Genomic DNA, 16,986 nt, shown 5'->3' on the forward strand with positions numbered 1-16,986 from the left:
ATTTTCAGTCAGTCCGGTTTGATGTCCCCTCTGTTGATGGCACTCCAACACATGGAAGACTCATGATTCTTCTCCATGATACTGTCAATTATCACCCAATCCTCTTAAACAGTTCCTTCCAAGCTGTTGCTGTCCGCCTTTCCCTTTCTGAATGCACCTTATCTCTTTGTACCGTATACATTTCATCGTCCACACTGATGGCAAGAGCTGATCTCCTTCATCTCCTTGGTCAGCTCCCGCCCCTTTATTTGCTGGTTGGGGACTTCAATGACCACCAGCCGCTTTTGGGATCTCCACATCCTTGTCCGCGAGGCTCCCTATTGATTGATGTCTTCCATCTAGCGGATCTTGTTTGCCTCAACACTGGGGAACCTACATTTTTGTCTGCCTCCATGTCAGACTTCTCTCATTTGGACCTTTCGGCCGAAACTGTTCAGCTAGCTCGGCGCTTTGAATGGTTCGCTCTTGCTGATACACACTCGAATGACCATTTTCCATGTGTCCTTAGATTGCAGCCACAACTGCCACCTCTGCGCCCAAGACGCTTGAAGTTTGCCCAAGCCGATTGGACACTTTTTCTTCTTTAGTGACATTAGATGACAGTCACTTTCCTGGCGTTGACGATCGGGTCACTCGTGTTACAAAAGTTATTCTTACAGCCATGGAACGATCAATACCTCTCACATCCGATTTGCCCCGGCGCCTCCCAGTTCCTTGGTGGAACGAGGCATGCTGTGATGTAATATGTAATGGCCAACTGTATTCGCTATAAGCAGTTACATGCGTGATGCCATCGCGTCATCTGCGATAGCAAGAAGGCAAGCTGGGACTTCTTTGCTAGATCTTTTAACACCTTCACTCCCTCCTCAGAAGTTTGGAGTCGAATTCAACGGTTATCTGGCATGCCTAGTTTCTCCCCAATCTCTGGGCTCACTGTCGTGCATGATACCTTAGTGGACCCTGTCGCAATTCCTAACTCATTGGGTCAACACTTTGCTGAGATTTAGAGCTCTTCAAATTACCCGCCAGCCTTTATCCCAAATAAATGTGCAGTGGAAGTGTGACCTCTTGCTTTCTCCTCTCAAAATAGTGAAAGCTATAATACTGTTTTCTCCATGCAGGAACTCCAACACGCACTCTCTTATTCTCGCTCTTCGGTCCCAGGATCAGATGGTATCCACATCCAAATGTTGCTGCACTTATCATACCGTAGTCTGCGTTACCTGCTTCGCCTTTATAACTGGGAAGCTATCGTCGTTTCTGTTCCAAAACCTGGAAAAGACAAACATCTCCCCTCTAGCTATCGCCCAATTTCTCTCAAGAGTAGTGTATTTAAGGGTTTGGAGCGTATGGTGAATTGCCGTTTAGCTTGGTGGCTGGAGTCCCGCAGTCTTAACACCTGCCCAATGTGGTTTCCAAAAGCATCGTTCAGCAGTTGACCATCTTGTTGCTCTCTCCACTTATAATATGAACAATTTTCTCAGGAAATGCCAAATGGTAGCAATATTTTTTGATCTGGAGAGAACATAAGGTACCTATTGGAGGACAGGCATCCTCTGCACACAGTTTTCTTGGGGCTTTTGAGGTCAGCTGCCCCTTTTTATTCATGAATTTATGGCAGAGTGCACATTTAAAGTGCGGGTGAACACTACACTCTCCCGTTCTTTCTCCTAAGAAAACGGGGTACCCCAGAGTTCTGTGCCAAGTGTTGTACTGTTTGCCATCGCTATAAATCCAATTATGGATTGTCTCCTTCGATGTCTAGGCTCCCTCTTTGTGGTCGATTTTGCGATCTTCTGCAGCTCTCAAGGATGTCTCGATCACCTTCACTGTTGGAGTATCAAAACCGGCTTCCGCTTTTCCCCCAGTAAGACCATTTGTGTCAATTTTTGGCGTCATACGGAGTTTCTTCTGCTTTCCCCACATCTAAGTCCTGTCGACCTTCCGTTCGCAGATGTCACTAAATTCTTGGGTCTTATGTTTGACAGAAAACTGTGCTGGTCCTCCCACGTTTCCTATCTTTTGGCTCACTGTCTGCGATCTGTCAACACCCTCCATGTTCTGAATGGTACCTCCTGGGGAGCGGACAGAGTGGTCCTTCGCCTCTATCGTGCCTTAGCGTGCTTATAATATGACTATGGAAGCATAGTTTACTCCTCTGCTCGGCCGTCTATTTTTTGGCGTCTCCACTCTGTCCACCACCATGGATTATGTTTAGCGTCTGGAGCTTTTTGCACCAGCCCTGTGGAAAGCCTTTATGCTGAGACTGCTGAACCTCCACTGTCCAATCAGTGGACTGTCCTTCTGAGTCATTATGTTAGCCATCTGTCTTCCATGCCTGCTTATCCGGCCCATGACCTTTTTTTCGACGCCTCCTTGGATTTAGGGTATGCAGGCCGCCCTTCCTCTCCACCACCACTGGGAGTCCGCTTCTGTCAGCTGCTATGTTCTCTTTCCTTGCACTTTCCTAAAACTTTCTTGACAACTGGAGGTACAGCACAGCCTTGGCTCCGCCCGCAGACTGCCTGCTCCGTGAATTTTGTCAGCTTCCCAAGGATGGTACCCCTTCTCTCGTTTATCATCGGGCAATTGCTGCTCTATGCGCACAAATGAAGGATGCCACATTTATTTACACTGATGACTCAAAAACATCATTTGGTGTTGGGAGTGCGTAAATTGTTGGCGACGCACCTAATCGATTTCTGCTTCCCGACAAGTGTTCGGTTTTTCCTGCGGAGCTTTACGCTGTTCTCCAGGCTGTCCAATACATCTGTCACCATCAGCACATCAGTCTCTCTTCTTCAGCCTGCTGTTCGCATGGTTCCCTTCGCTGATCTACCGAGTGTTTTATGTCGTCATGTTGCTCTTTTATGACACGCACATTGGTCTACACTTCCCAATAATAAATTGCGGGACATGAAAGCTCTTCCCTGTGCTTGGATCTCTTCCTCCTGAACTTGTTGTTGGGAGGAGATAATTTTAAGTAGACTCCGGATAGGACACTGTCTTTTTAGCCATCGACGTCTTTTAAGTGGTGATCCTCCCCCGCATTGTCCCCACTGCTCTCAACTGTGGACGGTGAGACACCTTTTACTTCAGTGCCCCTATTTTACTCCGCTACGTGCCCGTCGACAGCTGTCACCTGATATATCTTCCATTTTAGCAGATGAAGCACTCAGCCGATCGCGTCCTGGAGTTTGTGTCAGTGAGATGACATCGTTTTGAGTTTTGCTCCCATTGCTGCTGATTTCCAATTTGCTTTTTTTTTTTACCTTTCCCTTTCCCTTGCCACAGACTGGGTGCTAATGACCGTAGCAGTTTTGCACCCTAAAATTATAACAAAAATAAATAAATAAATATATGCTCAGCTCAGCTTAGAAGACAGTTCATTCTATGACAGAGTGAGAAATATCAATCTGCAGTTTGGAGTAAACAGAGACCTGCATGAATATTCAGAAGCAGACTGTCAGTGCTTCTCATATAGCAAGAGTGAGAGAAAACTCATGCAATAATTGAAGAAACCAGCTTGGACTGTATGGCAGAAGCTCTTATTTTATCATTTCTTTTACTTACTCCATTTGGATATGCTGACCTCAGAGTCTTCAACTTTGTGTTGGTCATAAAATGTGTGATGCAGATAGGTCCTGCATGCTGCTCTTTTTGTAAATGTATCGTTCAATTCTTCCTTGACTATGGTTACATAGTTAATGGCTCTGCAGACCAAGCTATCTGGTGATTGTGATCAGGAAAATGGCAATTATCATAATGAGCAATGCTGATGCATTCTGTGTTGCTGATGTGGTTTGTATCTATTTCAAAACAGTTCTACTGAATTTGCATACTGTAAATATCGTCCTCCTTGTATCTGTCAAGAAAGTAGAACAGTCAGTGGAAACTAATTTTAAACTTATGAAACTAATTTTAAACATCTGCTGAAAGACTTCCTTAATGTTGATAAATGGCTACAGCCACATACAGAGGATTTACATACCTCTGGTGAGCTGGCTTGTCTAGTCATAGTTTATTATATGTTATGAGATTTCCTAAGAGGAATAGCTCATCCTATGCTTTCCTGTATTTCATATTATTGCTTTTACAGCTATGGAACACTTAACGTCAAATTGCTGAGCAGGAAGTTTCTGTGGATTTAAATTAAACAGCACACTGTAGATGTACATGACACATGGTTTCATAGTATGATTAGATTTAAGGTATTTATTCCCCCACCTGTTTTATGTAGATTTTGATTTTACAATGGTGTACACCGATGAATGAAAGCTATTCTGCTTCTGGTGAAACTTCACTGTACTGCAAACTTCATGTGCTTCATGTTACCAACATAACCACATGTTTTCATGCCACTAGACTACATGTGGAGAGAGTCTGTACATTGCATGCCAGTGTTTCTCATCTTGGTCTTTCCCATTTTTAATCATGCTGGTGCTTTGGAAGAATGACTTTCAGTGTACCTCCATACAATCCTAATTCCTTATAATTTTATAAACATGATCATTATGAGATATGCTTGTAGAAGAAAGTAGTAAATTTGTTGAAGTTTTCACATTTTCCACTGAAATTTTAAGTGTAAGCCCTTTTCTGATGCACTGTCATTCTTGTAGTTTCTTATACTGAAATTTGAGTGTTCATGTAAATCTATCATACTGAACAAACTAACTTGCAAGGAATCTTGCTGTTCTTTTTTGAAGACTCGTGTGTACTTCCTCTGTTCAACAAGGTAAGTGTGCTAAATGAACAAACAGATGAGAGTATTGTAACCATCCTCCTTTACAAACAGATTGCACTCAAGACTCTGGTATCTGATTTGCAACTTAAGCAACTGTAGCGAAACTTGATATTTGCAAGCTGACTGATTATGGCAATTGATTACTGGTATGTGGTTCTATAAAGAAACATTATGTGCCTTTTTCGCTTAGATGCCCATAACAACTTTTATGCTGTTAGTTATCTTCAGTTGCTAACAATACTACGTTAATGGTTATTAGATTGAGACTGTACATATATAAGCTGCATTCCATTTTTCGTTTTTTTTTATGAATGAGACCCCGTTGTATAAACCTTAAACAACTTTCGTGATATATTGTTTATTTTTAAATACCAAGTGATGGAGAAAAAAGTTATTTGTGTAGTATCTCTGGCTGTAATGTACATTAGATTAGATTAGATTGTTTTCATTCCATAGACCAAAAAAATGAGATGATTCTAATGGGTGTGGAACATGTCAGAAAGTATAACATAAAACATTTGAATATAATACTCACTAACATGATCATTTGTCAGGAGATAGTCGAAATAGGTTAATACAATGCTGTAAACTGGAACAGAATTAACACAGTAGGAATGAAACACTGTTATGCACTATCAATAAAATTAATCATACACAAAATACCTAACCTTGACTGTTGTGACAAAGTGTTGTCAAAACTGAAGTCTAACAGATATTTTTACTTAAGCTGGCTCAACAGTATGTTAAAATATTCATCTATGAAGTAGAAGGATTTATGTATCAAAAAGTCTTTCAAACTCTGTGTAAACCATGCTTTATCTGAAAGCAAGTTTTTAGTGGTTGCTGGCAATTCATTGAAAATGTGTGTTCCTGAATATTGGACCTCTTTTTGGACCAAGGTAAGGGATTTTAGGCCTTTATGTAGATTGTTCTTATTCCTAGTATTGAGACTATGTATTGAGTGATTGGTTGGAAATAGAGATGTATTACTTCAACAAATTTCATTAAGGAATAAATACATTGAGAAGCAGTGGTTAGAATATAAAGTTCCTTGAACAGGTTTCTCCATGATGTTCTTGAATTTACACAACAAATTATTCTTATCACCTGCTTTTACACCCTAAAAACATTTGCTCGGTTTGATGAGTTGCCCCAGAATATGATCCCATATGATGTAACAGAATGAAAGTAAGCAAAGTATGCAAGTTTTTTAATATTTATATCTCCTACATCTGACATCATTCTAATGGCAAATACAAGTGCTTAAGCAGTTCTGTGGTATGCACTTCCCAACTGAATTTATGATCGAGTTGTAATCTCATAAATTTAACACTGTCAACCTCTTTGATCTGCATGTCTTCATATGTTATACTCATGCTGGAAGGAAATATTTTACAAGTTCTGAACTGCATACAGTGGGTCTTCTCAAAGTTTAATGACAGTGAATCAGCTTTAAACCAGTCATTAATGTCAGTGAAAATTTGATGAGCAGCTATTTCTAAATCTGTACTTGACTTACTACTTACTGAAATGTTTTTATCATCTGAAAACAAAACAAAACAAACTTAGCATCTGGCAATGTAACAGATGAGAGGTCATTAATGGATACAAGAGAAAGCAATGGACCCAAGATGGAACCTTGAAGAACACCACATGTAATTAATTCAGTCAGATGAAGACTGGCTGCTTGCTGCACAGCTATTTCACAACACCTTTTGTTTCCTGTTAGATAGGCAAGACTCAAACCATTTCACAGCATTGCCAGTGACACCATAATATTCTCATTTACTTAAGAGAATGCTATGGTTCACACAATCAAAGGCCCCCCCTGCGGGTCCGGGGTAAGAATAGGCCCGAGGTATTCCTGCCTGTCGTACGAGGCGACTAAAAGGAGTTTCAACCATTTCGGCCTTCCATGTGATGGTCCCCCTTGGGGAGCCTTTTGGGGAAGAACACCTTACGTGGTGTACCACTGGTCCTAAGTGCACTAAGACCTTGGCACTCAGCATTGCACCGGCGTTGTAACCATACCCACTATTCCTCAAATTGGGCCTAAACGCCTGATGGGTTGTCCAAGTTATGCCCATAGTGCATCTCCATCTGCACCAGCGATCATGATGGACTTTCCATGGCACCAGAAATCCAGCACGGTAGCCAGCCCGTTGTGGTGGGGTCGTCATGTACCCTCTAGGTTGTAGCCCCCTGACAACACAGGGATCGTACTGCCGATACCTGAGCTGCACCCTCCCCACGTCAGCCAAGGAGTAGATGCCCGTCTCCTTGGGGCATCAGGACTCCCAGCAATGGTCATCCTGCCAGGTGGCCCTTGCTGCGGCTGGGTGGCGCCCGTGGGGAGAGCCCCTGGTCGGAGTGGGTGGTATCGGGGCGGACGTTTCGCAGATGAAATGTCAACACGTATCAGGTCGCTCTGCGGCCGAGTCTTTCAAAAGAAAAGGTACCGTTTCTAGTTCTGGTTCTCCTGCCCTTTCCTCCTTGGCCACTCCATGGGAGGAGGGACAGGCCCGCCGGCTTGGGGCGAAGTACTTCCCCCGCTATTTGGTCTGTTCTCGAACCGATGGGGGGACATTCGCCACCTCCAAGCCCATGTTCTTTGTTCAGCACATTGAGGACATCTTCGGGGAAATCGAGGCTCTCAGCAAGATGCGTTCAGGGTCCGTTCTTATCAAGACCACCTCTGCCACACAGTTGGCGGCACTCCAGGCGTGCGACTGCCTAGGGGACATCCCAGTATCCATTGTCCCACATCTGGCACTAAATAGGACGCAGGGGGTTATTTTTCATTGTGACCTCCTGCTACAATCTGATGAGGAGCTCAGGGCCAACCTGGAGCGCCGAGTACTTGTCGGGTCCTTCTGGTGTCCCCCCCCCCCCCCCCCCATCCCCTTGAGTTTTACCGGATTCCATGTGCTCTAACAACAGTGACTGGGCGCTAATGACCTCAGCAGTTGAGCGCCCTTAAACCCAACCAAAAAAAAAAAAAAAAAAAAAAAAAACACAATCAAAGGCTTTTGACAGCTCACAGAAAATGAATTAATACATTCTCACTGTAAGTGTGAATAGCTTTCTCTATATCAGAACCCTTCAGGAATCCAAACTGTGACTTGGGCAGTGTATTATTTGCAGTCAAATGTTTGAGACTCTTGAACAAAACCTTTTCAAATATTTTTGAGAAAGCCGGCAAAAGTGAAATTTGTCAGTAGTTTGATGGTATCTCTTTATCCCCCCTTCTTGTAAAGAGGCTTATCTTCAGCATATTTTAGCTAGTCTGGAAATCTTCCGTTGATAAGAGATTGATTACACAAATAACTTAAGATAGAACCCAACTGTCATGAGCACTCTTTGATTAACTTTGTTGATATGTTATTGTACCCACTGGAATAATTACATTTAAGGATTTTATGATGGATGCTACTTCTTTGGGAGACGTGAGTATCATTTCCATTTTACTGAAGTTATTTTTAAAGACTGGTCTCAGATACTCCATTGCACTGTTCACCAAACCTGATAACCCCAAGCTGTCAGTAACAGAAATGAAGTACTTTTTTTAAGAGGTTTGCAACACTACATGTACTTATTACCAAAGTCTCATTTATTTTTAGAGCTATCTGTTACTGTTCCTTTTTACCCCACCTGTCTCTGTCTTCAAAATATCCCATACAGCTTTTACTTTGTTACCTGATGTAATTATTTGTTTCTTGTAATAAAGCTGCTTTGATTTCTGGATTACTTGCTTCAATATTTTGCAGTATTCTTTCTAATACATTACAATTCTAACATCAGAGCTGTTCCTAGATAGTACATATAGTCTCCCTTTTGTCCTGCATGATATCTTTATTCCAATGAAATGAACACCCTTAGCTGCTTACAGGCTTGACATCCATCAACAGGGACAGATGAAAATGTGTGCCTCGACCAGGACTCGAACCCGGGATCTCCTGCTTACATGGCAGACGCTCTATCCATCTGAGCCACCGAAGACACAGAGGATAGCGCGACTGCAGGGATTTATCTCTGACACACCTCCTGCGAATCCCACATTCTCAATGTATTACCCCACACTACACTCGTAGTGCCCCCGCCCATTATACTCATTACTCGCGGCGCGTTGCCGAGTAATGAGTATAATGGGCATTGGCACTACGAATGTAGTGCGGGACAATACATTGAGAATGTGGGATTCGCAGGAGGTGTGCCAGAGATAAATCCCTGCAGTCGCACTATCCTCTGTGTCCTCGGTGGCTCAGATGGATAGAGCGTCTGCCATGTGAGCAGGAGATCCGGGGTTCGAGTCCCGGTCGGGGCATACATTTTCATCTGTCCCTGTTGATGTATGTCAACGCCTGTAAGCAGCTAAGGGTGTTCATTTCATTGTAATTTCATTCTAACGAGCTGCTTGGTCATCAATGGTATCTGTTCTTTCGGACATGTCCGAAAGAACAGATACCATCTTAGTAAATATATCTTTATTCCTTGTGGAATTCAGTTTATTTTTGGACTTCTGTATTATTTGAGTTACCTTTATGGGAAAACAATTTTGAAAAGTGGAGGCAACTTTATTAATGAATGCTTAGTATTTTCCATTTGAGTCAGATGTATTGTAAACATCTATCCAGTCCATGTCTTTGAGTAATTTTCTGAATTTCTCAATTTTTGACTTATTTATTACCATCCTGTACTCAGATTTAATAGATTTTTATATTCTGACAAGTTTCAACATTTAACACAAGATGCTGCATGTCATGATCAGATAGCCCATTTACTATTGGTTTTGTGATAAGACTTTTTCCCTAGATTTGTCTACAAAGATATTATCAATAGCAGTCTCAGAACATTTACATATCCTAATAGCAAATTTCACAGTAGGAACTAAATTGAATGATAGTGTTACTGACTGCAGTAATTGTTCACTGACAGAGCTTTTCAATAAATCCACATTAAAATCCCCAGCAACCGCTATTTCCTTGTTTTTTACTATGAGATGGGACAGCAGAGCTTCCAGATTTTTATGGAGAGGTTAAAATTTCCTGTAGGTGATCTGTATATACCTGCTATTATAAACGACTTGTTACGAAATACTACTTCTGTTGCACAAGCTTGTAAGCGCTACTCTGAGCAAAATATATTAATATCAGTATTCTTGAAATCAAAACCGTTTCTGACAAATATGGCGACTCCTCCTTTCCCCATATTTTCTCTACAGAAATAAGAAGCTAACTTGAATCCTGTAACAATTAACATATCTATACCAGTGGTCACATGATGTTCAGAGAGGCAGATTATATCAACTGGTTTGCTCAACTCTAATTCTTCAACACAAATAAGCAACTCATTAAGCTTATCCCATAGTCCTCAGATATTCAGATGCAATAGTGATGATTGATTTTGTGCACTGGCTGAATTATAACTGGATGAATCTAATTTTCCTGCCAATTTTTGAGTGTCTTTAGTTTCAATCAGAGGCTGTCTACATGAATTGTGTACATTAAAATTTGCTTTCTGGCTGCCTGTTTTATCAGTGTGAATGTCATTTTCAGCCTCTCTCTCAACATCTTTTGTTTCTGCCCTCCCTACCCTAAAAAAACTGCTGATCTGTCACTTGTAACCACTTGACAATGCGCCTGCGCCCCCCCCCCCCCCCCTTCTGTTATTTGCTATTAGCCCAGTCAGTTTTCCCTTCCCTTTCCTGATGAGGTGAAGGCCATGCGTAGTATGGACAAGTGGGACACCTGCTGATAGTCAACAGGAACCACACCGATATGAGACCCCATATCTGATCCAAGCAGCTGTTTCAACCCTAAATTAACTCTCCTAACAGAAGAGTTAAAATGAGGCCAGTCATGGCGCCTCAGAACATACACAAGCCCAACACCAGTATGTCTCTTCACTGAAGCTATGTTTACCAGGTCACTCTCAGTTGAATAATTAGGGTTCCTATCTATGCTGTTGCTCGCCCCACCCACCATTACCATATGTGCTTAGTGCATCTTACATATTAGTAATCTGGTTTAGATAATCATTCATATCTTTATCTCCTTGAATAAATCTATTTTTTGAGAATTTTTGGAAGTATATGTATGTCAGCAAAACATATTTCAAAATAGAGTTGCAAGCTATGATTATACATTCTACAAAATTTGGCAGAAATATCTAGTTTGGGAAATAATTTTTCCTCAATTGCAGCATAACTTTTGAGATTTACACTTTATGCTTGTTGACTATTCTTTCTAAGTACATATTCAAAAGTGAGACTCTCTTCTAACTATAATCTACTATAGATTCCTCAAACAAGACTGTACCCAGTTCTTGGAAAAAGGTGCAGGTCACATCCATGTAAAAGAAGGGTAGTAGAAGTGATCCACAAAACTACCTTCTAATACCCTTGTCATAGATTTGTTGTAGAATCTTCTGAGCTCAAACATAATGAGATATCTTGAACAGAATGACCACCTCAGTGCCAACCAGCATAGCTTTTGATCATGTGAAAGCAAACTTCCACTTTCCTCACATGACATACTGAAAGATTTGGATCAAGGAACCAGGTAGATGCAGCGTTTCTTGATTTCCAAAAAGCCTTTGACTCAGTAGCACACCTGTGCTTATTGTCAAAAGCATGGTGGGTTGCCCAGAAATTACGCACTGCATTTTTTTCTTCGGCGATTCTTTATTGAACATAATGAGAATTATTCACACGAAACGATGGTGTTTTATCTACACACCCTCTTTTTCCACGTAATCTCCATCCTGTTCTATGGCTTTCCTCCAGTGCGAAATGAGGGTGTGTATCCCCTGTCAGTACCAATCCTTGTCCTGGTGGTGGAGCCAGTGTTTCACTGTGTGAATCACCTCCTCATTGTCCTCAAAGTCTTCCATGAATTGGCATCCTTTAATGACCAAAACAAGTGGAAGTCCAAGGGGCTTGGTCAGGGCTGTAGGGTGGATGGGGTAACACTGTCCAACCCTGTTTTGCAATGTGTTCAGCAATCCTCAGACTTATGTGGAGCCAAGCATTACCGTATTGCAGCAAAACATCTCCTGAGTTGCTGTGGTGCCGAAGTCGCCAGAAGCGCATCTTGAGTTTTGTCTAAGTGTTGACATATGCATCTGAATTAACAGTACTGCCTTTTGGCATCACATCAATGAGAATTGCACCTTCACTGTCCCAGAACACAGTGATCATGACCTTACCAGTGGAAGAAGTTGCTTTGAATTTTTTCTTCTGTGGGGAGTGGGAATGTTGCCATTTCCTCTACTGTCGTTTTGTTTCGAGCTCAGAATGGGGAACCTGGGTTTCAGCACCTGTCGCAGCTTGAAAGAGCTCCTCCTCAGCTTGAAAGTATTGCAAAAAATCAAGACAAATGTTTCTTCTGTGCGATTTGTGATCCACTGTGAAACACTGCAGGACCAATCTTGCACACACTTATGAATATCCAAGAGTGTGGATAATTGAATCCACACTTCCTTTGCTGATTGACAGTTGCAGCACCAGTTGTCGAGTCATAATGCATCTGTCCTCGTGAATGATATAATCAGCTCACTGCAACACGTGAGGTGTGACAGCCGTGTATGGTCTCCCCAACCGCAGCAAATCTTGGAGCTCCGCTGAGCCACTTCTGATGGCCTCATCCTCCATGCCCAGCGAGTAACTGTACTTCTGTCAACAGCAGATGCTTCATAGACTTTGCACAAGCGTTTGTGAATATTTCCCACAGTGTCTTTTTCTGCAGTGAAAAATTCAATGACGCCACATTGCTTGTAACCTACATCACCTACAGACGCCATTTTGAAACCGTCCTGCAGCTAAGCTACTTGTCGAAAGTGACAGCATCTTGGCACGCTCACTCAGAAGACTTCAAATAATACATATGTAATGATTCACATTCGTAGCATTGTTTTCGGCTGAGGGGGGAAATGCTATGCTTTACTTTCTCGCCACCCCTCGTACAATCATATGGGGTATCAAGTGAAATTTGTGACTGGATTGAGGACTTTTGATAGGGAGGACACAGCATGCTATCTTGATGGAGTCATCATCAGATGCAGAAGTAACTTCTGGTGTGCATGAGGGATGTGTGTTGGTACCCTTGCTGTTCATAATGTATATTAATGACCATGGAGACAATAGTGAAATCAGGCTTTTTGTAGATGATGCAGTTATCAATAATGATGTGCTATCTGAAAGAAGCTGCTTAAATATTCAGTCAGATCTTCATAAGATTTCAGCATGCAGCAGGGATGGCAACTTCTTCTAATGTTAAAAAATGTAAAATTGTGCAGTTCATAAAACAAAAAAAACATAGTATGTTATGACCGTATTGAATCAGACAACTGATACAAATACCTGGTTGCAACATCTTGTAGGGAGATGAAATGGAATGATCACATAGGTTCAGTCATGGGTAAAGAGGATAGTAGACTTAGATTTATTGGCAGAATACTGAGCAAGTGCAATCAGTCTATGAAGGAGATTGCTTACAAATCTTGTGCAACCGGTTCTAGAATATTGCTAAAGTGTGTGAGCCCCTTACCAAATAGGACTAACAGAGGATGTTGAATGTATACAAAGAAGGGCAGCATGAATGGTCACAGGTGAGTTTGATTCCTGGGAGAGTGTCACAGAGATAATGAAGAAACTGAACTAGAAGATTCTTGAAGATAGAAGTAAACAATCCTAAGAAAGTCTGTTGACAAAGTTTCAAAAACTGGATTTATATGACGACTCTAGGAATATGCTGCAATCGCCTATGTATTGCTTACATAGGGATCATGAGGATAACATTATACACACGCGCATTCAATCACTCTTCCTGCACTCCGTACATGAATGGAACAAGAACAAACCCTAATAACTGGAACAGTGGGATATACCCTCTGCCACACATCTCGAGGTGGTTTGCAGAGTATAGATGTAGATGTAGAAGTTCATGACTGTAACGAAAACATAGCTCTTACCAATTAAATTTCTGTGATATAATGTGTTCGGTACATTCTTTAACTTTTATGTTGTGTTCGATTTGGTTGCATCCATGAACAGCAGTGTATTTTGTCTACATTTGTTATAAATTTCCACTAAATTAGTTTGCTGATTAGCAGAACCTCTACAAAACAAAAACTGGTAACTGGATCTGTCTAGTAATACTGTGTGACTGGGAGTTACAAATTACGCAGTTAGTCACAATGGAGATGTAATATTCCCTGTAGAATCATACTACAGCAAGACTAATGAATTAAAATCCATTTACAAATGCTTCCTACAACATTTGGCTTAGTATTTATCCACATGTATACAAAGATTTTCAGTAATTCTGTAGTTTGCCCAGTTTTGTCAGTTGCTAAAGGTTTGTCATTTATCAGTGTTATGCTCTTTCATATTGGGACCTATGCCACTTTTCAGCAATTGTACAGAAGTAGGCTATGTAATAGTCAAAATCTAGATCTGTTCCAATAAATGACAGATTTTGCAAGTGATTGCTATCCTCCTTTAAATTTGAATCCTAAGAAACAAGTCTAACTACCTTCTCTGAAAACTATCTATAGCATATAGTTCAGAAGAGCACCCATGGTGTGAAGATACGTAGATATAATGGTGACAAATAGGTCTGACATGTTTGAAAATGTTAACATTAAACCTAGTGTCAGTGATCATGAAGCAGATGTAGCAATAAATATTCACAAAGTACAAATGGCAACTATTACAAGTAGAAAGGTTTAAATGTTTACTAAACTAAGTCAAAATGCCACATTGTCATATCTCGTGAATTAGAAACACGTATCTCAGAGTGTGAGCATGTAGATTAACTGTACCTCAAATCTAGGAGGAGGATGGTTCACAATGGAGGAGCCCACCATGGTTTATGCTGTCTCTAAAGAAACTTACAAAGTAATAGGAACTACTGAATTGAACTACATAGAGATGTGAAAGGAAATAAGACTGGCTGTTAGAAAAGGGGAATGTATGAAGCCTTACATGACTACTGTAGCATAAACCTCCCAAAAAGAAATTCTGGTTGTATGTGAAGGCTGCCAATGACACCACAGAAAGTGTCCAGACCCTCACTAGAGTACAATCCAGGAAATAATCAGTTAAGTCAATTAAAGTAACCTGGCTTGCCTTATCCAAAAAGAACACGTAATGTGAAACTGAGTGTGAAGTCGGTGCTGATCTTTCCTTGGACATAAGAAGGATTGTACATGCAGAATTTCTGTCAAATCAGAGCAATTCTGTTTACAGGTTAGGAAAAGGCTGCACAAAAGTTGTGTGTGAAAATGTGTGGCTATGTGGAATTCTGGTAGTGGTTTGTGCGTCATGACAGTGCTCCTGCACACATGGCTCTTGTGATCACCTTCAACAAAGGTGACTACTGTAGTCCACACACCCTGTCAGTCAGATTTAGGTGCCTTGAACTCCTTTGTGTTATATAGGATGAAAAGGCGCTTGAAAGGAAAGTGTTTCGCCAAAGATGATGACGTAAAACACAATGTCACAAATAGTATCAAAGGGGACAAAATTAAATGTGCTTCCAACACTAGAATGAAATTTGGACAAGTGCGTTAGTGCTTATGGAGAATACTTTGAAGGATATTATAATTATTTGGAAAAAAGGTAGATTTTTTAATAAATAAATCCCAGTTATTTTTGCCTCCCCCCCTTTGTAGATACTTGTAACTAAATAAATGCAGTTTTCCATTTGCCATATTAGTTTTGCCTCAATAAATTGAGGCATCGTAAGTGCCATTATGTAATGGTTTTATTCATGTGTGCGCTTGCTATTCAGTTGGTGAAGCTATTCTTATGCCTACACAACTAATAGTTCTTGTCTGAAAAATAAAAACCTTTCCACACTGTTATTCAGTATGTAATTAAAAAAGTGTTTTTTTTTTTTTAATTTTATAGGGAACAGGGTTGAAGACTTCTTGTTTGAAAAAATAGAAAAGAAGAGACCAAATCGGCTGACAAATCTTGAATACTTAGGATTGGATATGATTGAGGCAGGGAATGAATTTGGTCCAGGTACAGCCTATGGTAAGCAAGTGTTCTTTCAGTGAAACTTACATAGAGTTTAGTGGCAATATTATGAAAATGGTAGATTGCTACACACCTTATAGTGGAGATGTTGATTTGCAGACATGCACACCAAAAAACTGTTAGACAAGTAATCTTTCATCCAAAAAAGCTTCCTTGTGAATACACACACACACACACACACACACACACACACAAATGCATATCTCACACCCAACCAGTCTCTGGCTGTCAAAGCCAGCCAGAGACAATGCTCGTGTGTGTGTGTGTGTGTGTGTGTGTGTGTGTGTGTGTGTGTGTGTGTTTCTGAAGAAAGTCTGTTGGCAAAAAGCTTACTCGTCTGCCAGTCTTTTTCTTGTGCATGTCTGCAACTGTAAATCGCTATATGGTGAGCAATCTGTCTGTTTCATAATATTGTCACTATTCTAGCCTGGATTTTCTGTTGTTACATTGAGTTTACCCTTACTAATATGTAGTCAATTAAGGATAATTAGTTTTTGCATTTCAAAAGGACACTAATTGATAATGGGCAAAACAGTCTTAATTGTGCAATGTTACAAAACATTGTGTAGTAGTTGTCACATTTTTCAGTGTGTGATTATGAATTAACTTATACTATTAGCTTACAGAGTACTGTCCATTTGTAAGTAATATTAACTGAAACATTTGTTTCATCATCTTCTAGGAAGTGCATTGGTTAAGGTAGGACAGTGTGAACAGAGATTGGGACAGACTGAAAGGGAATTCATTAGTTCAGCTGGACAGTGTTTCATACAACCCCTAAGGAAGTTTCTGGATGGTGAAATGAAAACAATTCTGAAGGAAAGAAGTCTTTTGGAGAGCAAAAGGTAATTTTAATATTTGTATTTTGAGAAATTTGATTGGGGAAGTTATGACACATAAACAGAAAGAATTAACATTAATCTTTACTTCTCACTCTGTCATCACCTCTGCACTGAAACTGTCACCGTGTGTGCCAATGAACTGCACCTCTCCCTTCATCTTTGTCTTCCCCTCATCTCTCTCATCCTGGATTCTGAGCCTATACCTGTGTTCTCCTTGAAGAAGAGACTAATAGCTCCAAAAGTTATTTTGTGTGTCTTGTGGCAGCGCTAAAAAAGTTAATTCCTGGGTGGCAATACTGTCTCATAATCTTTTATAAAAAAGCAACTTGGTTTTCTTTTGCTTTTTTCCTAAGCAA

General features: G+C 40.8%; 1 protein-coding gene across 3 annotated transcripts in view; it reads left to right on the forward strand.

Annotated features, from left to right (window-relative positions):
• Positions 1 to 16,986, forward strand: part of LOC124798139 (endophilin-B1) — a 228,520-nt gene that overhangs the window by 51,685 nt on the left and 159,849 nt on the right. For all 3 annotated transcript variants that reach the window (XM_047261413.1, XM_047261414.1, XM_047261415.1), the window contains exons 3-4: positions 15,657 to 15,785; positions 16,471 to 16,633. In XM_047261413.1, the coding sequence (XP_047117369.1) occupies positions 15,657 to 15,785; positions 16,471 to 16,633 (292 nt within the window). The remainder of the gene's footprint in view (positions 1 to 15,656; positions 15,786 to 16,470; positions 16,634 to 16,986) is intronic.

Source organism: Schistocerca piceifrons, chromosome 5 (genome assembly GCF_021461385.2).
Source record: "Schistocerca piceifrons isolate TAMUIC-IGC-003096 chromosome 5, iqSchPice1.1, whole genome shotgun sequence".
Classification (NCBI taxonomy): domain Eukaryota; kingdom Metazoa; phylum Arthropoda; class Insecta; order Orthoptera; family Acrididae; genus Schistocerca; species Schistocerca piceifrons.